This window comes from Pleurodeles waltl, chromosome 11, assembly GCF_031143425.1.
Source record: "Pleurodeles waltl isolate 20211129_DDA chromosome 11, aPleWal1.hap1.20221129, whole genome shotgun sequence".
In the NCBI taxonomy this organism is placed as follows: Eukaryota; Metazoa; Chordata; class Amphibia; order Caudata; family Salamandridae; genus Pleurodeles; species Pleurodeles waltl.
Window position 1 is genome coordinate 881,950,949 of NC_090450.1, and position 23,958 is coordinate 881,974,906.

Consider the following 23,958-nt stretch of genomic DNA (forward strand, 5'->3'; position numbering starts at 1 on the left):
TTGGTAGTCTTAACCATACATTTAACAGTGATCATGCTTTGTTTATCAATCAGTTGTCTCACCCTCCGTTTCTCCCGTTTCTTTCCCTATAAGGTATTGCTTGTATATTTCCCAGAATTTCTCTGGTTTGTTTGTAGGAGGGAGTAACTCACTGTAAGTGTCTGTTTGCGTGTTGCAATAAGTCATATCTCTATGCCATTCATCTACCTTAGGGATCGGCCCACGGTCCCATCGCAAGGCGACCCTACGCTTAGCTAGCAACAGACCCATTGCCACCAATTTGCGAATAGATTTTGGTAAATCGGCATCCCATCCCACAAGTGCTAAGAGTGGCCTAGTATCTATTTGTATACTAGTTATAGCCTCAAGCTCTTTAAATATTGCTCTCCCAAAAATTTTTATATTCTCACACGCCCATGCCATATGTAAGAAATCGGCTCGTTCCACCCCACATCTGGGGCAGTTTGAATTTTCACGTAAACCATATCTGTGTAGACGGATTGGGGTGTAATATATTCTGTTAAGGAATTTGAAGTGAATAAGACGATGTCTGCCATTTAGAGAGACAGAGCGTGTCATTGCGCAGCAGTAAGGCCACTGAGTGTCTGTGATCTGTACACCCAAATCTCTTTGCCACCCCACGCGGGCCCTTGAGAGCTCTTGACTCTTGTATTGATGCATATAGTCGGGACACCAATCGTCTCGTACAACTCCCCTGCAGGATCACAGAGAGCGATGTGATCTCGGGGGGTTCTTGCATGTCATTGCCCAGTAACTGTGCCAGTGCATGTCATGCCCTGTGATATTGGAACTGGTGCAGGGGAGTAGTCTCAACTGTTCCTTCTCTTATTTTGTCCCAACGTTTCATATAGGTCTCCTAATGTGTTGATTCCTAGTTCGCTAAGGGCGCATATCAGTTTACTGTCGCGCCATAGTGGAAACCAAGCACAGCAATATACTGGTACATGTGGAGAGTATAGCAAAGCCAATTTCTGTTTGTCCATAATCTCTTGCCATGCCTTTGCTACTGAGTCCAGGGATGCCAATTTTTTATATCGCCTACTTGGGGTCTGGTATAGGCTTCCCTGTAACGGAGCTGGTGACGCCAGTTCTCTCTCTATCCTAAGAAATGGGGTATTTCCTGGTCCGTGGAGCCAAGCCTGCGCCACTGCAGTTCGATCTGCCATGCTATAGGCCTCCAAATCCGGAGCTCCCAGGTCACCGAGTTCATATGGTAAAGTTAGCACACGCCATTGCACCCAGGGCTGTTTGCCTGCCCAGGCCAGTTTTATGAGGAGTGATCTTAATGTGGCAAAATATTTCTTAGGTAGCACCATCGGAATATTCTGGAACAGGAAGAGAAAGTACGGCAACACCACCATTTTCATCAACGCTACCCTACCAAGCAAGGACAGTGGGAGTCGTATCCATTTCTCGACATCTGTTGCCAATTTAGTTATCGCTGTGTCATAATTATCCATCACAATAATGTTGGGATCAGTGTGCACCTTAATACCCAGATACCTAACTGCCCCAATCTCCCATCTAAGTGGGAACCCACCTCTGTCTGTACCGTGGAGGGAGTCAGCAGGAACATCAAAGATTTACCCCAATTGACTTTAAGGTCTGCTAATGCTCCATATCGCACTATTTCTTGGAGCATCGGTGCCGCATTACATTTTGGATCTTTGATATACAGCAAAGTATCATCTGCGTATGCTGAGATTACTACTTTGTAGTGCTTGAAGTCAAGGCCCGATGTCCATGATATTCCCTCAGGGCGCAAGCCATTGGCGCTGCCACCAGCGCATACAATAAGGGGGAAAGCGGGCATCCTTGCCTAGTGCCTCTGGTGATGTTCAGTGCTTCCGTCACCGCGTCGTTGACCCGAACTCTAGCCCGGGGTTCCCTGTATAATGTGGTTATCAAGTCTAGAAAAGTATCCCCCACCTTCGCAGTGCTGCCCATAAGAAGTCCCACTCCACTGAATCAAACGCTTTTTCCACGTCTAAAAAGACTGCCACCGCTTGTATATCTGGGTTAATGTTCTGTATTGTGCCGAATAATGTGCGTAGGTTCATGGTTAGATTACGGCCGGGGACGAATCCTGCCTGTTCAGGCTTTACTAGTAGGGGCAGTACTTTGGCCAGTCGTTCAGCTAAGATTTTGGCGTATATTTTGACGTCAACATTCAATAGCGATAGCAGCCTATAAGAGGAGCATTGTTCTTGTGGTTTCCCTGGCTTAAGCAGTGTGACTATCATGGCTTCCTTCATCGATGGAGGCATGCAACCATCTGCGACCATCTCCTCAAACACCCCTTTTAGGTGCGTAAGTATTAGTGTTTGGTATGCTTTGTAGAAATATACAGTCAGGCCATCAGGGCCCGGGGCCTTACCTTCAGCCATGCTTCCCAGCGCTTTTGCTATCTCGACCAGAGTAAATGGTGCCCCCAGAGCCTCTCTGTCTCTCTCCGAACGTTTCGGTAATACTATGTGGGTGAGATATTCTTTTTTCCTCTTGTGGTGTAAAGTGTTTGGTATTATTCACGAAATCTAGCCGCTATATCCTCGGGGTCATTGAGTATGCTACCATCTGTTGCTGTCGTTTTATTAATTAGATTAGCGCTGCAACTGGGGCGGATTAAGTTTGCCAGGACTTTGCCAGGTCTGTCCCCCTCCCCATATGTCCGGGCAACAGCATACTTCCCCATATGACGAATTTCCGATAGGGCTGTCTCCTGATACTCTTGTACCTTGACACGAATATGACCCAGTGTACGTGTATCTGCAGTGTCACAATGTTCTTGTTCTAACTGGGATAGTTCCCCTTCGAGTAATTGTAGTCGCCCACGTATCGATCAGAGTACCTCCGCATGTTTGGACATGGTAATCCCTCTTATGTATACCTTAAATGTCTCCCAGACTGTACCCACTCTGGCAACTGATCCCTTGTTTAGTTGGAAAAATTATTTGATTACATTGGCCAGTTCCTCCCTAAATACAGTGTCTGTCAGCGAGTATGGTGGGAATCTCCAGGAGAACGGTGGCGGTGGAACATGACCCACTGTCAATCAAATCGGGATCGGTGAGTGATCCGAATAAGTTCGAGGCCATGGCGCCTCGGGCATCACTCTATGCGATATACTGCGGGAAAGCAGCCAAAGATCTATGCGTGTATACAAGTCATGTGCTGATGAGTAATGATTGTAACCTCCCTTTTCTGGGTGCCTATCTCTCCAGACATCCACCAGCCCCGAGACTACCATTACGTCTAGTATTGCGCGTGCTGCTGCAGCAGCTGGGCCCCTGGTCCCACCCCCGATCTATCCAATGCAGGAGACAATGTGCAATTAAAGTCTCCACACCAAAGTTGTGGGAGGTCCCCCATTTCATTGTCCGTGCCGCTAGATCTCTGTAAAACTGGGGGTCGTCATAGTTCGCCCCGTATATTACTATTAGTATAAAAGTGAAAGCCCTTCCCTTACACCTTGCCACCACATATCGCCCTCCGGGGTCAATTTCCGCGCCCTCGAACTCAATGGCAGATGCTCGGGAGGCCCACAACAAGACGCCCCTAGAGTGAGTTGTGTAACCTGCAGCCAAGAACTGCCCTTTCATTCTGCGAGGGTTGAGCATAGGACTATTTGGGGCCAAATGTGTCTCTTGCAATACTGCAATATCGACCTTATGTCTGAGTAAATATGCCACCACTCTCCGGGTTTTGCGTGTGTCATTTAGACCCCTCACATTCCAGGTGACTAACCTAAGTTTGTGGTGATCTTTTTGTGTGTCAGTAGTTGTACATACTGGAGTCATCTATTTTTCTAGATTGATTTTCTAAATCTGATTGTGTATAGTACTCGTCTGGGTTTTGTCTGCTTTGTCTTACACGACATTTCCAACATACTGTTACTGCAACTTCTTCCTTCCCCCCCACCCGCCTCCCACAATAGGCTAAACCCCAACCTGCCCATCTGTTAGTAACTTTTGAAATCCTCCCGCGAACTACCCCACTTAATACTAACCCCAACATTGCTGTAAGTGAAACACACATGAAGGCGGATGTTGCTTTGCCTTAACAATAGTTTTGTTATCTTGGCTACCAATATACTTTTCCAACAGACCATCCCTATATCCCTGGACATGTCGCGCCCAGTGTGTAATACACGTATGGTTTACCTCCAGACCCAGAAGACCTTAAACATTCTCATTATGGGTGATGTCCACATGTCACTAATTTACAACTATAATGTAGCCAACTTTCTCAATTCTAGTGTTCTGAACAAATTTCTACAGGGAGAGCTTTTACGATTAAAATCTGGACTTTGATTAATCGTTCGCTGGCTCAGTACCCAGAGCGTTTCTTTTATCTGCCAGCTTACGGTTCACAAATTGTTCCAACTTTTTATGGTCAGTGAAGAATATTGTGTTACCATCTACATCTACTCTCAGTTTAGCTGGGTATAACATTCTATAATCTAGTTGCAGTGCTCTTAGCTGTTTCTTTCCCGGCAGAAATTGCTTCCTCGCTTCCTGCACCTGCAGTGTGAAGTCAGGGTACAATGAGAGAGTCATTCCCTCGTACCGCAATGTTTTCAACTCACGTGCCCGCTTTAATGCAGCATCACGGTCCCTGTAGTTCAACAGTCTCGCTATCACCGGGCGAGGTGAAGCCCCAGGCGGAGGCCGGACCGCCAGCGACCTATGTGCTCGTTCCACCATGAAGAACGCTGAGAAAGTGTCCTGCCCCAGCAGTTGTATCAGCAGGCTCTCTACAAATTTCTCCATATTTACGATCGATGTAGACTCCGCAAGTCTCACAATGCGAAGGTTGTTTCTCCGAGAACGGGACTCCAAATCGTCCATTTTGTGTTTAAGGATATCCAGCTCCGTGTTCACTTTTAGCTGTCCAGAAGCTAGTGCAATATGTCCATCCTCCACTGCCGATACACGCCTTTCCACCTGGTCCAAACGCCCCGGCTGCTTATCTAGTCTTTCCGAAATTATGTCCACACGGTATGATAGAGAGTGGATTTTACTGTCTATTTGGGTTAGACTTTGTTGCATCGCTGTTAGAATGTGGCGTAGGTCTTGTTCATCATGAGTTGGGACCTCTGGGGACCCCTCCAATCTAGCCTCTGCGCCTTCCCCAGTCTGACTCATAGTTTTACGTCGCTCAAAGTGTAGTTTAGGTTGAGCTTTGTCATGTTTTCCCATGGTGGCAAGAGCTAATGTCTTTTCCATGCGGTCTGCCCTCCGTTCCTGCGATTTTGCTTGCTGTATGTTCCGGTATCAGCGGCACCCTGATCCCTCCACAGGGTCAGTGTCACCAATCCGATGCTCAGCACCGGCTTCGCTCACCCAGGACATGTCTTGCCTCAGCCGGCGCCCCCCCGTTGGCTTCCAGAGACGCCTCGGTCTGCCTTCGGTCCAACAATAGCCAGCAAGCCGAAATCAGCTCACCCAGGGGCCTTCTTACATTAATTGTGTGTGCGCGTAATACGTTGTGTTGGTTATCTCTGAGGCGTCACCCATAGTCTTACTGCAGCCGTGCTAGCTCCGGGCAGTCCAGTCCGGCCTCACTGACTGCGATAGCAGTAGGTTTCTCTCTGCTCTCTGTTGTGTCGCTTAGGCTCACCTTTAGGCCCCCACGCCTCTCGCCAGCTCCACTGCTCTGCCGATCCGAAAGGTGAGCGCGGCCACATGCAATCAGTGCCGCCCGGAGGCTTCCACAATCTTGCGGAGCCGATCGGGGCCGCCTCTTGGCGCGCCCCCACTCCTGTCCCGGGTGCAGCTGGTCCCACCACAACGCGTCTCAGGAGCTCTCGAGCCACGCGCCCACGAGCGGGCGCCGGCGCCCTCTCACCGTTTCCAGGCCCTGGCCGATCGGCTCTGGCTCACGCAACCAGACTCTTCCCGCGGCCTGACACTCACACCGGGTCCCATCGGAGCCCTCCGATGGCCGAATCTTCTCCCCTGCTGTCTGGGCATCGGTCGCTCCCCCAGGGAGTTTGAGAGCTCGGGCGTGGCCCACAGGATTGTAAAGGATCTTATGGTAGCCGACAGAGCTCCGCTAAAGCGCGGCCATCTTTCGGCTCGGCATGCTCCGCCCTCCCCATTCTAAAGTTACCATTGCTATGGGATGGACTTTAGTTTGATTGTCAGCATTTGTGACTGGATATGTCTGTCCAGCCAGGTCCTGTCCTGGGAAAACCAGTTTGTCTGTCACCATTGTGACACTGGCACCTGTATCCCTCAGTGCTTCTACTCTAGTCCCATTGATTAAAAGCTGCTGCCTGTATTTTTGCATGAGGTGGCCAGGCAGCAAGTGTGGCTAGGTCCACCCCACCCTCAGAGACTAACGTAGCTTCAGTGTGAACCCTGATTTCCTCTGGGCACACTGTTGATCACACCTGGAGACTGGCTAATCCACTGCTAACTGGAGTAGTATTAGTTGTGGGACTTTTCTTGGGACAGGCCTTGTCTCCAGTTTGGTGTCCATGCTGAGTACAGATTCGACACCAGGCCTTCTTGGGATCAAAGTTTTTACCCTTATACCCATTTGAGGACTGTGAAGAGGCTTTGGGCCCACCCTCCTGAGCAGGTTTTTGGGGCCCTGTAGAAGACTCTTTACTTTTTCACTTGGATGTCTCACCACTCTTCCCCTGGGGAGGCTTTGTGACCCCTTTTTTTTGGTCACCCCCTGTGGAAGTCTTGGTCACCCTAGTCTTGACCCAATGGTCTGCATTCTTTCCCAATTTGTGGGGAGAAATTGGACCTAGGTCTACCAGATGTTGATGCAGTTTGTCATTGAAACGATTACTTAACAGATGTTCTTTCATAAACAAGTTATACAGCCCATCATAATCATTTACACCACTGCCAGTTATCCAACCATCTAGTGTTTTGACTGAGAAGTCAACAAAATCAACCCAGGTCTGGCTCGAGGATTTTTGAGCCCCCCTGAACCTAATCCTGTACTCCTGAGTTGAGAATTCAAAGCCCTCAATCAGGGTAGCCTTCATGAGGTCATAGGATTCTGCATCTTTACCAGAGAGTGCAAGGAGTCTATCCCTACACTTTCCAGTGAACATTTCCCAAAGGAGAGCTCCCCAGTGAGATCTGTTTACTTTTCTGGTTGCACAAGCCCTCTCAAAAACTGTGACCCATTTGGTGATATCATCACCATCTTCACATTTTGTTACAATCCCTTTGGGGATTTTTAGGATGTCAGTATTCTCTCTGACCCTATTTAAGTTGCTGCCACCATTGATGGGAACTAAACCCATCTCATGTTCTCATGTCTTTCCCTTTCTATGGCTAGGAGCTGTCTCTCCAAAGCCAATCTTTTGGCCATCCTGGCTAACAGGTCATCTTCCAGATTTACTGGTCTCCCCTGTGGAAGAACCAGTCTCTCTGATTATGATTTGTGGAGTCAGGGTTTGAGAAATCCTGTTCTCCCTGGTTAGGACAGGAGTGGGGGAGGGGAATCATCCTCCTGGTCACTAACTTCCCCATCTGTAGGATTATCCTCAGAGGGGTGGTCCTTTGCAAACTCTGCAAAAGCTCCTGGAGCTTTACTTTGGTAGGGTTGGACCCAGTTTTTACCTTTTTAAGTTTACAGAGAGACCTTAACTCTGACATCCCTAGATGCAGGTAAGGGGTGAGGTTGAGTTCCACCACCATCTCATCTGTGCTAGACATTATCACTCTAAAAGTTGGGATAACTTTTTAAGAGTCTAAAAACTATTTCTAGAACTTAAATCCAAACTTTTACAAACTTTTAAACTCTAAAAGAAATGCTAATAGGGACTTACACAAGGCCCTAGCAGGACTTTTTAGAAATTTAGAAAAATAGCTCAAATTTAAAAAAATCAGTTTCTAATGTCAATTTTTGGAATTTAATCGTGTGATCAGGTATTGGCTGAGTAGTCCAGCAAATGCAAAGTTTTAGACCCCACCGCCGATCCACCAATGTAGGAAGTTGGGGCCATATGTACGAACACATTTTCCCATTGACACAGAATGGGAAAAACCCTTTTCTACATCTGGCCCTTGGTTCTGTATATACTATTTCAAAGTGAGAGATGGTGTGCACAGAGTCCAAGGGTTCCCCTTAGAGGTTGGTAGTGGCAAAATTCGATAATTCTAATGCTCTATTTTGTGGTAGTGTGGTCGAGCAGTAGGCTTATCAGAGGGTAGAGTTACGCATTTGTTGTACACACACAGGCAATAAATGAGGAACACACACTCAAAGACTTAACTCCAGGCCAACAGTTTTTAAATAGAAAAATGTATTTTCTTAAATTATTTTAGAACCACAAGATTCAATATTTGAAGTAAATACAGAAAATGCAAGGTACTCCACATAGGTAAGTAAGGAACTTTGAATTAGAGCAGTAACATACACAGTATAGGTTAAAATGGCAATAAGCTATTTTAAAAGTGGACACAGTGCAAAAATCGTTAGTTCCTGGGGGAGGTAAGTAGGGTTAAGTTTCTGAGGTAAGTAAAGCACTTACAAGTTCAGTTTTCCTGGGCATAGGCAGCCCACTGTTGGGGGGTTCAAGGCAACCCCAAAGTCACCGCACCAGCAACACAGGGCCGGTCAGGTGCAGAGGTCAAAGGAGGGCCCAAAACACATAGGCGCCTATGGAGAACACGGGTGCTCCGGTTCCAGTCTGCCAACAGGTAAGTACCTGCGTCTTCGGAGGGCAGACCAGGGGGGGACACAAACAGGCACACAAAACACACCCTCAGCGGCACAGGGGTGGCCGGGTGCAGTGTGCTTAGCAGGCGTAGGGTTTTCTGTAGAAATCAATGGAGGGACCAGGGGGTCACTCTAGCGATGCAGGCAGGGCACAGGGGGGCGTCTCGGGCCAGCCACCAACTGGGATAGGCAGAGGACCGCCTGATGGTCACTCCTGCACTGGAGGTTGGTTCCTTTCAGGCCTGGGGGCTGCGGGTGCAGTGCTTGGTCCATGCGTCGGGTTCTTTGTTCCAGGCAGTCGCGGTCAGGGGGAGCCTCTGGATCCCCTCTGCAGGCGTCGCTGTGGAGGTGCAGGGGGGGGTCATCTCAGGTTACTCACGAGGTCGCATTCGCCTGGGAGTCCTCTCTGCAGTGTTGGTTCTCTGGAGCTTGAGCGGGGGGTGTTGGGTGCAGAGGGTGAAGACTCATGCTTCCGGCGGGAAGAGTGAGTTCTTTAAAAGTTGCTTCAAAGTTGCAAAAATGTTGCTGTTGATCAACAGTGCCGCTGTTCTCTGGAGTTTCTTGGTCCTTCAGTTCAGGGCAATCCTCTGAGGCTTCAGAGGTCACTGGTCCCTGCCGTATGCGTCGCTGTGCAGGTTCTTTGAGTCCGGAGACAGGCCGGTAGGGCTGGGGCCAAGTCAGTTGTCGTCTACGTCGTCTCTGCAGGGCTTTCAGATCAGCAGTCCTTCTTCTTAGTGTAGGTTGCAGGAATATGATTTCCTAGGTTCTGGGTTGCCCCTAAATACTAGATTTAGGGGTGTGTTTTAGGTCAGGAGGGCAGTAGCCAATGGCTACTGTCCTGGAGGGTGGCTACACCTTCTTTGAGCCTCCTCCTTGAGGGGAGGAGGCACATCCCTAATCCTATTGGGGGAATCCTCCAATCTCAAGATGAAGGATTTCTAAAGGCAGGGGCAACCTCAGCTCAGGGCACCTTAGGGGAGGTCCTGGCTGGTGGGTGATTCCTCCTTGTTTTTCTCATTATCTCCCCCAGCCTTGCCACCAAAAGTGGGGGCAGTGGCCAGAGGGGTGGGCATCTCCACTAGCTGGAATGCCCTGGGTTGCTGTAACAAAAGGCATGAGTCTTTGAGGCTCACTGCCAGGTGTTACAGTTCCTGCAGGGGGAGGTGAAAAGCACCTCCACCCAATACAGGCTTTGTCCCTGGCCACAAAGTGACAGAAGCACTCTCCCCGAGTGGCCAGAAACTCGTCTGGTTGTGGCAGGCTGGCAGAGACTGGTCAGCGTAGCACTAGGAGTCGGACTGGTATTCAGGGGGCATCTCTAAGATGCCCTCTGAGTGCATTTTACAATGAATTCCACACTGGTATCAGTGTGCATTTATTGTGCTGAGATGTTTGATACCAAACTTCCCAGATTTCAGTGTAGCCATTATGGAACTGTAGAGTTCGTGTCTAACAAACTCCCAGACCATATACTCTTTATGGCTACCCTGCACTTACAATGTCTAAGGGTTTGCTTAGACATTGTAGGGGCATAATGCTCATGCACATATGCCCTCACCTGTGGTATAGTGCACCCTACCTTAGGGCTGTAAGGCCTGCTAGAGGGGTGACTTACCTATGCCACAGGCAGTGTGAGGTGGGCATGGCACTCTGAGGGGAGTGCCATGTCGACTTAGTAATTTTCTCCCCACCCACACACACAAGCTGTGAGGCAGTGTGCATGTGCTGAGTGAGGGGTCCCCAGGGTAGCATAAGATATGCTGTCCCCCTTAGAGACCTTCCCTGGCATCAGGGCCCTTGGTACCAGGGGTACCATTTACAAGGGACTTATCTGAGTGCCAGGGCTGTGCCAATTGTGGGAACAAAGGTACAGTGTGGGGAAAGAACACTGGTGCTGAGGCCTGGTTAGCAGGGTCCCAGCACACTTTCAATCATAATTGGCATCAACAAAAGGCAAATCGTCAGGGGGTAACCATGCCAAGGAGGCATTTCCTTTCACCAGTACAAACCAAAACAATGTGCCCCACTGCAATCCAAAACAATCAGCCCCACTCCAATCCAAAACAGTCTGTCCACTCCAATCCAAAGCAATCTGCCCCACTCTAATCCAAAACAGTCTGTCCACTCCAATCCAAAACAATCTGCCCCACTCCAACACAATTTGCTCCACTCCAATACAAAACAATCTGCCCCATTCTAATCCAAACCAATCTCCCCCACTCCAGTCCATAGTACTCTGCCCTACTCCAGTCTGCCGCACAACAATCTGCCCCAAACACATCTACCCTACTCCAGTCCAAAGAAATCTGCCCCACTCTAATACAAAACAATCTGCCTCACTGAAGTCTGCCCCACTGCAAACCAAAACAATCTGTCTGATTCCAATCCAAAAAAATCTGCCCCACTCCAATCCATAAGAATCTGTCCCACTCCAATATGCCCATAACAATCTAAAACAATCTTCCCCACTCTAATCTGCCCCACTCCAATCAAAAACAATCTGCGGCACTCCATTCCAAAACAATCTGCCCCACTCCAGTTTGCCCCACTTGAGACTGCCCTGCTCCAATCCAGTCCAGCCCACCCCAATCCAATCCACCCTGCTCCATCCCAATTCAGCCCAATCCAATCCACCACAAGCCAAACCAATCTAATCCACCTCAATTCAATCTACCTAATGCAATCCAATCCAACCCACTCCAATCCACCACTAATCCAAAACACTCCAGTCCAACCCACGCCACTCCAATCCATCCCATCCCATCCCACTCCAAACCACTACATTCAAATCCATCCCACCACATTCCAATCCAACCCACTACACTCCAATCCAACCTATCCCACTTCAATCCAACCCAATCCACCTCAATACAATTCACCTCCCTCACCCCAGTCCATCCAACTCCAATCCGCCCCAGTCCAATCCAGTTCACCTCAATCCACCCACTCCTATGCAAATTCTTCACACACCACCTTAATCCACCCCACCTTACCCCGTCCACACCAGCCTAAACCACCTCACGCCATACCAATCCACCCCACTCCAATGCAGTTTATCCCACTCCAGTCCAATCAAATCCACCCCACCCAACCCCAATTCAATCCATCCCACCCTATCCCAATCCAATCCACCCCACTAAAATCCAATCCACCCCACTCCAGTTCACTCCACTCCAATCCACCCCACTCAATCCAACCCACCCAACTCCAATCTACCCCATCTCAGTGCGTTGCACCCCATTCCAATCCACCCTAACCCACCCCACTCCACCCAGTCCACCCCACTCAAATTCAATCTACCCCATCCACTCCATCCTACTCCAATCCACCTCACCCCATTCTACTACAATCCACTCCACTCTAATCCAATCAACCCCGATCTACCCCTTCTACTCCAATCTACCCCACTCCACTTCAATCCACCCCACTCTATTCCAATCCACCCTATTCTACCCCAATCCACCTCAAACCGATCCACATCACCCCAGATCAGTCCACCCCAGTCCAATCCAATTCCTCTAAACCAACCTCACTTCAGTCCAATAGTCCACCTTAATTCAACCCACTCCTATCAACTTCACCCAAACTCAGTCCACCCCACTCAGTCCAACCACCCCACTCGATTCCAACCCATGCCTCTCTAACCCCCAACTACAATCCAATCTAACACACTATAGTCCAATCCACCACAATCCAACCTACTTAATTCCAGTCAACCCCATTCCAATCCACCCCACCCCACCCCAATCCAATCCACCCCACTCAATTCCATCCCACTCCAGTGCAATCCACCCCACACAATCCAATCCACTCCTCCAATCCAATCCGTCCATTCCAACCAACCTCACTCCAGTCCACCCCACCCCAATTCAATCCAGTCAACCCCACTGCAATCCACCCAACTTCACTCCAATCCACTATAGTCCAATCCACCCCACTCCAGTCCAATGACTCCAATCCATCCCACTCCACTCTAATCCTCTGCACTCCATTTCAATCCACCCCACCCCAATCAAATGATTCCAATCCACCCCACTGTAGCCCACTCTAATCCTCCCCACTCCAGTCCAATCCACCCTACTCCAATTTACCCTATTCAAAACTACCCCATCCACCCCCACTAGCCCTATCTCTTCAGTCCAATCCACCCATCCCAATCCAATCTAATCACCCCTCTCCAATACATCTCACTCCACTTCAATCCACCCCACTCTAATCCAATCTACCCCACTACCTCAATCCACTCCAACCCACCCCACCCCATGCCACTTCACACCATGACACTCTCTGGCTCTGAACCATTGAACTCTACTCTCTTCCACTCAACTCCCCCTACTCCACTTTACAACACTCTACTCCCCCAGTCCATTCTACAACACTCCACACCACTAACTTTTAGCCATGCTGAACAGCAGCCACACTGACGTACAACATGGCAAAAACACATTGCCAAAGCCAATAGCTCATGTGTAGGCAAAACCTAGTGGCTTTGCCAATGCTCGTTTTCCCATGTACTCCCTTCTGCCTCCAATATCCAAGCAGAACAGCCATTAGGATAAGTAAACTGGCATTCATCATCATTTGAGTGGAGTAGAGATATTGTGCAGGAAGTGCGGTAAGGACAACACTTCAAATGCAGTGAAGCTGGACCACAGCGCAGACAGTACTTGATGATGCAAACCTGAACACACAGCGAGCTAGGGTAATGCGCCCTGCAGTGCCGGGGAACCCGCAAGTATACTTCGCCCAGGACACCACAAGAGCTTGTGACTGGCCTGCCTCAGAGTAGTTTATTTATACTCTTTTGGAAATGCGTGCAATCCAAAGTGCTAGGAAAGCAAAACAAAAAACACTCGCAAGGTGAATAAAATACTCACTGAACTGTTCGTAGTGTGACTAACTAATACAGAAGACTAGGGTGCTGGGAGCCAATACATAATCAGTAGGAGAAACCATGCTTTAAAGTAGTAATTCAATTTAACACATATTCCAATTTACCCAAGAAACAGAGAGGTCAGGTGAAAGGGTATTAGGAAAAGGGTGACAATAGGAAAACGGAATAGAGGGAGACAATGGAAAATAATTAGGGGGTTGTCGCCCCTTGTATAAAGTTGGTTAAATAAGGGCGGTAAAACGACGTAGACCCATTCCAAGGAGTCCAGTGTGCCAGGAAGCTCACTGTGACTCATACTGACATGGGGAGCGCTGAGGGAGATCCCTGAGATGAGTGAGTTCACAATGCAGCCCAATGAGGTGGACCTGCAAGCAACATGTTTCGATTGTTCACCCAGGAAATGAGAAGTGATGACGATATTGGCAAGTAAGCACAACACCTCAAAGTGAGAAGATTGATGTGAAATGTTCAAGGATTTCAGAATATGGTGCTAAACATGTTTTAAATGCACTACTTTAGAAACAAATACGTGGCATGGAGATGGATGAAAAGACATCTTTGGTATGCGAGTTCATGAATACGTTTATTTTCAATACATTCAGGGCCGTATTTATACTCCGTTTGCGCCGAATTTGCGTCGTTTTTTTCGACGCAAATTCGACGCTAAACTAACGCCAACTAACGCCATATTTATACTATGGCGTTAGAGGCGTATAGCGCCAAAGTTCCCGGAATGTGCGTCATTTTTTAGCGTGAACCCCTTCCTTGCGTTAATGATATGCAAGGGAGGCGTTCCCGTCTAAAAAATGACTCCCAGGCCTTTACGTGGTATTTATACTCCCGGGCAAAAGAGACGCCCGGGAGTGGGCGTGGCTAAAAACGGCGCATTTGCGCCGCTTTTTAACGCCTGGGTCAGGCATGGCGTTAAGGGACAAGTGGGCTCAAAATGAGCCCAGAGTGCCCTCCCCTGCCCCCAGGCACCCCCCCCTGCCACCCTTGCCCACCCCAGGAGGACACCCAAGGCTGGAGGGACCCACCCCAGGGACATTCAGGTAAGTTCAGGTAAGTATTTTTTTATTTTTTTTAAATAATTTTTTTTGGCATAGGGGGGCCTGATTTGTGCCCCCCTACATGCCACTATGCCCAATGACCATGCCCAGGGGACAGAAGTCCCCTGGGCATGGCCATTGGGCAAGGGGGCATGACTCCTATCTTTACAATGATAGGAGTCATGTTGATGGGGGATGGGCGTCGAAAATAAATGGCGCAAGTCGGGTTACGACGATTTTTTCGACGTAACCTGACTTGCCCCATTTTAAGACGCCCATACGCCATTTTCCCCCTACGCCGGCGCTGTCTGGTCTACGTGGTTTTTTCCCACGCAAACCAGGCAGCGCCGGTCTGATTGCGCCGTCTAACGCCATTCCATAAATACGGCGCCCGCATGGCGCTTCAGAATGGCGTTAGACGGCGCAAAACTTTTTGACGCTAAACTGCGTTAGCGCAGTTTAGCGTCAAAAAGTATAAATATGGGCCGCAATTTGCTGAGGAAGAAATCCACGATTATAAAGTGCATATTTCGCAAACGATTTCTTACAAATTCTGATTCTGCTGGCAATGCTATGGTTAAACGAACATTTCAGTGTTTTCTCATGTAGGAGGAGCAGGTATCTGACTTTTTGGAGAGTTATAAAAACACAGAGGTATGAACTAGGATGTCTATGCCAATTGTAGATTTTCATGCATAGTCTTCCCCCAATACACTCATCCGTACAGATTGCATTTTTTGAGTCAACTAGGAATACTTTTTCTATGTGGAGAAACACTCTTTTCCACAGAGCCACGAAATATGCACAAGCTACTGTTGGAAACACCCCCACTACACTATTTTTGCAGAAAATATGCATGTGTTTGCAGAGAGATTATGGCTGTGCAAAACATTTGTACAGTGTGCACATTCCCCTCTTTTCTGTCCATATCTATAAACTTCAAACTGTTCAACATCTGCAATACTCACAGACTTTCCTTACTCAGAAGTTCCATCTATGTGCACAGTTCGCTTTTCTGCAGCCCAGGATATGTGGAGTAAGGCAGTAGATGCTATGATTTGGACACCTACACTGAATTTAGATGCAAAAACGTCTGTGAATCTGCCACATGGCTAGAAGCAGCACAAAACGCTACGACAGAAAGTATGACCTGGTACAAAAGGCACTATTATCAATTTTTAGAATGCGAATTTTGACACTGTATGGCGTCAGCACTCTGTATGTATGTATGTGGTACTTATATAGCTCAAACGCCAAAAAGCTGCGGAGCGCTGCTTCTCCTGCAGGCACACTGAAGATCAGCAATACTGGAGTTGATTAAATTTCGTTTAAATTGAATTGATAAACTGGGCACACATAGTGCCTAATATATTATGGACTGCACAGTTAAACATGAAGACTAGCGTTAGAATCAAATGGGTGAGGAAGGGGAGCAAATGAAGGCAAACGTTTTAATAACATGAACAAGAACACAAACAAGTAAGAACATGATGAAGAGTAAATGGAACGACTTGTGATCCAAAATGGTGTTCTGCAGGGTTTGCTGTCAGCCATCTTCTCCTGCATGTCACTGTAATCGATCACCAGTGCCCTGTAGTGTTTTACATCATAATGGCAACTCCATGAAGAAAGTAAAGCATAGGAGTGAGATGGTGTGACAAGACCTTGGGGGGAAGTGGAAGAGTTCTACAAAATTGAGACGGAGGGTTGGTCCCAACTATAGGAAGACCACAGAAGTCCATCTCCGCTTCTTGCTAGCTTGCTTCGATTATGCAGACTTGAGAAGATGGCCAAGACATTCTGCTACGATCACCTATTCCTCTCTGGTGATTGGTGCCAGGTGCAATGTATCAGTAGAGAACTGTCTTCAAGACACTAGGCATTGATAATAAATGCACTGTTGCATGTGGTGTATTTCTTTCTGTATGTGGACAAGGAGAGGATGGGATGACTATATCGTTGGTAATGGGGACAGCTGCCAATGCCCCCAGTATTAAATCTGTGGGATGGACTCCAATTTGAGGGGGGCAATGGATGGTCTCTGCCAAGCTCAGCCCTACGTGAACTTCCAGAAACATTTAAGGCACAGCTGTAAGTGTTTGCACTGGGGCACGAGCCTGTGGCAGGATGGAGGAGAGGGTAGATTAACATGAGGTCGAGCCTAATGTTTCTCTTCTTGTAAATATTTCTGGATAATAAAGGAAATGCAGGTCTTGAAGTGTCAGAAATCAGCTATCAACGCTGAAGTGGCAGTAATCAGAAACATAATTATTCAGTATTCTTTTGGATGCAATACAACGAGTTCCGGAGCTGAAGGTTAGTCCTCACTAACTGCTGTAATATGCACCCGCATGTGCTCAGAGGGAAGAGCGAGGCAACTTCTTCTCCCGCAAGATTTTTTCAAAGAGATTAGCCGCTTCCATTGCACAGCCCCAGTGGATGGTCAAGCCGAAGCCCCCGTGTCCATAGTTATGGATCACCTATGGAAGATAAAAGAAAAAGACACAAATTAGAACCCAGAGTAAAAATACAAAGCAATGCCTGGGCGAGTGGTGGAAACCTACACGTTAGGTCTGGGGTGAAGTCTGATGGCAAAAGCACTCACACAGAAAATGGAGGTGTTGAGGTTGAAGAATGAGGGTGATCTAGCTGTCCTCCTGTCTCAACTGCAAGAGCTGTTTCAACGTAATGCAGCTCAGACCACAGACATCACACATTAAGAAAGTCACAGGGAAGACCTGTGGGTGCCAATTAAATATTTTGTGAACTTTAGATCAATTATTTAGATGAGGCATGATAAAATAGAAGAAGCACTCAACATGAGCAATAGCCATGCATGAGGTTCATTATATACTATAGAGATGCATTTTAGTTCCGCTACGAAGTTTGGCAACTTGGAATAATGCACAGGACGCTAGTCAAGAACAGATCCCAAGCGCAAGAAGAACCTAAAATAATTCCTGCAGCTCTTTACATGAATACAGCATTGGTTGTTATAAAAAAAATGTGATCTGAGTGTCATGTAAAGGAGGGTGGTGTGAGCTACTGATTAGGGTACTTGATTTAGATTTCGCAGCTCAGGCCCCCAGCAATCCTGTTTTATCAACCCTGCTGTTCAACATGAGGTCACTAAAGGAGATTGTAAGGAAGACTGGACATGCCATCAATGTGCGTCGATCAATGTGATACCTGTTAGAAGGGCAGACTATGCAACCACCACTCTGACTGTGGCCAAAAAAATTACTGACTAGGGGAGGTGTAGGAAGGAGGCTGCATTGGCTAAAGTGGATACCAACAAGAGAGACATTGTCAGTGTGAAGTCTCAGAAACAACTGAAGGTCTCGGAGGAAATTATTCAATTTTTTTTTAATCGAGTCAGACATTTATCAGAGTCAGAGTAAGCCCCTGTGAGCATTGTTCGATGGAAGACTAAACGGGCCACATCCAGAGTGAGTAAACATATTTGAACTCACAACGAGAGGGTGAAGAACCTGAGTCTTCATTCAGACCTTCAAGCCTTTCGCCACGCCTTATCTACAAGAATTCAACCCTGTGCTGCTCTTCCATGTGCTGTGCTGAGGCACAGTAGCCAGCACTAAACACAGCTGTCTGCATGCTGCGGCCTACTGACCACTAAAGGTTCACAACCCTTATCCTCATCAGCATCCTACTATTTACTGCTGAGGTTAGTGACCAATACAAAACAGCATTGAATTCCTAAAATTTCCCATCTGGCTCGTCAATAATTACAATACAGATTCCATCAAATCAAGCTCCATTATACCGGCAATCTATCGTCAACTAATAATACAACTCTTCAATTTCGAAGGACCCATAATACAGGCCAATGGTTTCAGTTTAAAATGATTCATCAATCCCCAGGTTTACAATGTCCAGTTTGATGAAATAACTCACGCTCGCGAAACCCAGCAAAGCCCCACAGTTAATTCCCACACTTACGTATCATTTAAGTGAACAGTAAAAATGAATACATTGCCATTAAAAACACCAGTGACTGTAGAAAGTTCCTGAGGATAGCATTAGAAGGCTTCTCTGGCACATCAAATATTAGAAATGATTTTACTGGGACCAGAGTTTCAATAGACCATCTCAAGCGCTGGTCTACTCATTCACAGGAATTGATATTGCTGGACTTTTTAACTTATTCTAACTTTCAAATAAAGACTTAAGGGGGTGGGGGGGGGGAGTTAACATTACAGGTGACAGAATCTTTTTAGGGATAAAATTTGTTTCAAAATAGCCTCTTCCTCATGTAAGCTGTAAGTACAGTGCGTTCAAATAAATCGCCTCCACGTTGCTCCACGATGCTCCTACAGCCATGAGACACGGCACAATTTATCAGAATATAATCTATCAACTGGGTTCCAGAACAGCTCTACACCCTCAGCATTTAAGGTCGTCCGAATATCTATTTTGAATAATCCACTCCATGGCAATATAACCTTACCTGATTTGTACTGGCTCATGTAAGGCGCTGCATGTGGGGGAAGAACTGTTGCTGTGCGTGTATCTAGATTTGCAATGCGGGATTTGCTAAATTGTGAGTACTTTCAAAAATATATGTCATTAAGGATAATAAAAGATGTGAGATATGGATTTCAGAGTGAGTGTCAGTGAGGCGAGGCAGGAGGGTGCACAAACTGCATGTTAACACTATCGATTAGTTGATCTATTAAGGAGAGTAAGTCAGTCGAGAAAAAATGTTTACTAGAGTTATCACCAAAATGATTTATGTAAATACATTTTATAACTATGGGACTCTCGTACTTCAATATACCAAACATGCCCACCCCAGTCTGAACCATTTTAGGCACTAAGACACTCATTTCGAGTGTGCTGTTCCAATTCTGGTATCCATGCACCAAATTCTGGCAATTACATATTTTAGTCCCGAAATGAGGAATAATTAAACGAGCTCAATATTTTAATGCCCTTTTTCTTGTACGTGTTTCTCTTTCTGGCAAGAAAGCCGCTGGCGCTTTCCACCTGCTCCAAGACTGTGAATGCGTAAGTGTGAGGGCCAGTGGGGTGAAAGGGAGTGGGGTCAATGGATGAGGGTGAGGCAGTGCTTAATTTGTGCTTGATGTTTCCGGTGCTGAGCACGGGCACTTATTTGTGAGGGCCGGGGCTTATTCTTATGCCTCAAGCATTTGCTGCCAGCAAAAGACACTTATGGGAAAGACAGAAGAAGGAAAACACTAAAAGTCGTCATAAAGGGAGAAAGTAGAAAGTTGCAGGATGAGCTGAAGGGGCAGGGGTGGCCGTAAATGGATTGAAGAGGCCCGAAATGGCTTCAGGATTACGCTGCTTCAGTATTCAGTGCTGGCAGATTTAATTATAGCAGTCTCGTGTTTAAGAGAATGGCTTAGAGCACCGGCACCTCTTTATTTACAAATTAAGCACTGGGGTGAGGGGCAGGGTGCTGGTCAGGCAGGCTTAAGCCTGTCCTGGGGAGCACTGCTGCTCTCTTCTTGCAGTTGCAGGGGACAGGGAAGGAGCACGCTGTGCATCTGCCCAACGAAAAAGAAGGCCATGGCTCTGGATGAGGAAATATTTGGTCTGGAGTTTGCAGACCCAATAATTCCAAGCTCGGAGGCACCAGGGCACTCCTAATTGGAGGTGGTGGAATCCAAAAGGAGTATCATGTGTCGCTCCCCTAAGCAATGGACGCCACACTTATGGCAGCTTGAAAGCAACAACAAATGAGTGATGTAACTGAAAGAAGAAAATGGCTGGCACAATTAGCTTTTAAGCCCACTAACCAAGCCTAATCACACAAATGGGAAAATATCGTAACTCTATCAATAACTACGCACCGGGTACTCATCGCCTTAATGTAAATCAAGTGCTGGGGATGTCGAGTACTGTGTACTGTATCTAAACAGTCAATAGAGGAGTTTTAACATGAAGGCTTATACTAACAGCACCATTAACACAGGATCACTTAGTGCAAATCAATCACTTGCACTTACGAAGATCATTCTACAGCGTGAAATTCTCTTACCATTGATTTTTTTTCTATTATGAACAAAGCCAGACAGACCCTTGACGGAGAACACATATGAGATAATCACATATGCATGTTAATGGAGCTCGAACTAAGGCGGTGGTGACATTACGTTAAAAAAAAGTTTTTTGTCTGGCTTCAAACCTGGGGTTCCAAAACATAACACCCCCAAATCAATGTTTTTAAGTGTGCTGATGATTTCTATATTGCTCAACTCGCAGTATTGTATGACAGCAAATCCTCCTATAAATAGGTAAATGATAAACACTTCTAAAATGTACAATCCATGGTTTTAAATTAAAACAAGCCAATTCTGAAATTATGGCTTGGCAGAATCCCATCCGAACCAGCCCGTGTAGTGCCGTAGATTCACATGCTTAGCATACTCCTGCCATCTAGTGTTGGGCTCAGATGTTTGCAACTTGTTTTTCTTCAAAGAAGTCTTTTGAGTCACGAGGTATAGTGACTTCTCCTATAGTCTGTATTGAGCATGGTCATCAGCTCCGTTGTTGGATTCTTTTTGGCTCATCAGGTGAGCATGGTATAGAAACAATAGAGAGATAGTAAAAATGAAAATGCAAAGTATAGTTTGACAAGGATGAGTGCTTGAGTAGAGTAGTGTGTATATCAGCCATTAGCTTCCAGGGAGGAGGATCAGTGCATATTAATCTACTGCACTACACACTACGAACAGAAGCTTACTGGGTAAGTAACATATTCTATTTGTAGCATGTGTTGGCCGTAGATACATATGCTTAGCATTGAATGTAAAGCAGTGGTCCCCAAAAGCGGTGGCTTGTCAATGGTTGACGTAGATGCTTGAAAGAGTGTAGGTAATACAGCTTGACCCACTCTAGCTTGTTGGTTAACTAAGAAATCAACAAAATAGTGTTTTGGGAATACATGTGGGTTATCCCAAGTAGCTGACTTACAAATATCCACTAGTGGAGTGTTCCCTAGAAAAAACATAATGGCTCCTTTTTTTTTTACATGGGGAGTGCGCTCTTGGAGCTGCAGGTAGCAATCACTTAGATTTGTGGTGGCAAGTATGAATTTTACTATCCACCTTGCAATTCCTGCTTTAGATATTGGTGAGCCTTTTTGACGGTTTGAAAAGGCTACAAAAAGTAGTTGAGTTTTGCGTAAAGAATTTTGTCCTCTCACTGTAGTATATTCCTGCTCTTTTAAGACTGAGGGTGTGTAGCGCTCCTTCTTCCACTGAGTCTGGTTAGGGAAAAACACTGGGAGCTCAATGGTCTGGTTTACATGAAAAGAAGAAACTGCTTTAGGGAGAAATTTTGGGGTTTTCTAAGTACTAATTTATTTGGAGGGACTTGAAAAAAAGGTTCTTCAAGGGTGAGCACCTGAAGTTCTCTTGTCCGTCTGAGAGGTGTTACAGCCACTAAGAAAGCTACCTTCTATGTGAGGAACTGCAGATCACAAGAATGTAGTGATTCAAGGGGAGGTCCTATAAGCCTGGTGAGAACTATATTAAGATTCCAGGCTGGTGCTTGTGGAATGGAGGGACAAATGACTCTTTTTAGTCCCTCCATAAAAGTTTTAATAATTGGAATTGTAAATAAAGAATTGTGTTGTCTGTTTTGCATGGAGGCTGCAAGTGCTGCTAGGTTTAACCCAGGCTTTGCCAATGAGTAGCTCGTGAGCTACTGGGAGCTTTCCAGCTGCCCGGGAGTAGCTCTCCTGTGTGCAGCCCAGCCTACTAAATTAGAGGCTTTTGCTTATTTGAACTAATATGCGTGTACCAAAATTGAGAAGTGAGTATTTAAGGTGAAAATGTGTGTATTTTCAAAGCCCATAATATCCAAAATATATTTAAAACTGATAATTAAATGATAAATGATGCAGCATTGGGAGATACATTACCACAGTAATTTGGCATTGTTACCTTGAGCCAGGGGCACAGCAGCTTTATCTGTTAAGTATTAACCTTGCAGCGGCATTCAAAATAAGCATTTTTTTTACATTACTGCTGGTATTCTTGCACTGAGTTGATCATGGCTGGTATTCTTGCACAGGGTGCCATTAATATAATAGTTTCTGATGTGTACAAAGCTAATAATATTAGTAGCTCGGGATAATTTTCATTGAACATAAGTAGCTCTTACTACTGAAAAGATTGGAGACTCCTGGCGTAACTTAACAGAGTTGTATGCAAGTCCTGCTTTTTGTAAATAGAGCAGGTTACAAATAAGGTCTTGTACCGTAGGGAAACGTTTATTCTATTTGTTTTGGTAAACATTAATGGACAAACCTTTTCCACTTTGCTGTGTAAAAGGCTTGTGAGGCTGGCCTGCAAGCTTGTTTTAGAATGGTCATACATCGATGTGGAAGACTGAGGTACCCAAATTCTAGGACTTCAGGAGCCAGATCATTGATGCAACTGTTTGGGGTTGGGTTGTGTGACCCTTCCCTGCTCTTGAGTTAGAAGACAAGTCCAGATTTGCAGTTTCTCGTGTGGTACAACCGCTAGTTGTGGTAGGGTTGTGAGCCATGCTTGTTTAGCCCATGTTGGAATTATTTAAAATTAGAGTGAGGGATGTTTGTGTGAGCTTCTGAACCACGTAAGGAATGAGTGGGAAAAGTGTAGGCCAATATCCCTGACCAGCTGATCCATAGGTCATTGCCTTTGGACTGTGGATGAGGAAACCTGGAGGCAAAATCCTGGCATTTTGCGTTCTGGTGTGAGGCAAAGAGGTCTATTTACGGGGTTTCCTGCTGTTGGAAGTATCAGAGAAGCAGGGCTGAATTGATTTCCCACTTGTGTACCTGTTTCTGTATTCTGTTGAGCATATCTGTGAAGTAGATGTCCACCCGTGGTAGGCATTCTGCTACAAGGTGGATACTGTGATGTAGAGTCCAGTACCATATGCACTCTGCTATGTGGGAAAGCTGTATGGAATGTGTGCCTTCCAGTTTTTGAACGTAGTACCTGGCTGTCATCTTGTCTGTGCAGGCCAGAACAAATTAGTGGTGAAGATGTTGTTGAAAAGCTTTGAGAGCTAACTGAATTGCTAGAAGCTCTAGGTGACTGATGTGCAGATATTTCTGCACTGGAGACCATTGGCTGTGTACTATGAGATCTTGCATATGTGCCCCTCAAACTTGTAAGGAGGCATCTGTCGTAATGGTGACTTGCGGGACAGGTGCTTTAAAGGGCCGACTTTGCAACAGATTGTTGCTGTTCCACCACTGCAGACAGTGATGGATTGCTGACCCTACCAACTCTAGATCTTTTCTATGCCCCTCCGCTTGGG

General features: G+C 46.5%; 1 protein-coding gene across 5 annotated transcripts in view; it reads right to left on the bottom strand.

Annotated features, from left to right (window-relative positions):
* Nucleotides 1–15,149: 15,149 nt before the first annotated feature.
* Nucleotides 15,150–23,958, bottom strand: part of DAO (D-amino acid oxidase) — a 180,347-nt gene continuing 171,538 nt past the window's right edge. For all 5 annotated transcript variants that reach the window (XM_069214774.1, XM_069214775.1, XM_069214776.1 and 2 more), the window contains one exon: nt 15,150–17,135. In XM_069214774.1, the coding sequence (XP_069070875.1) occupies nt 17,013–17,135 (123 nt within the window). In that variant the 3' untranslated portion in view covers nt 15,150–17,012. The remainder of the gene's footprint in view (nt 17,136–23,958) is intronic.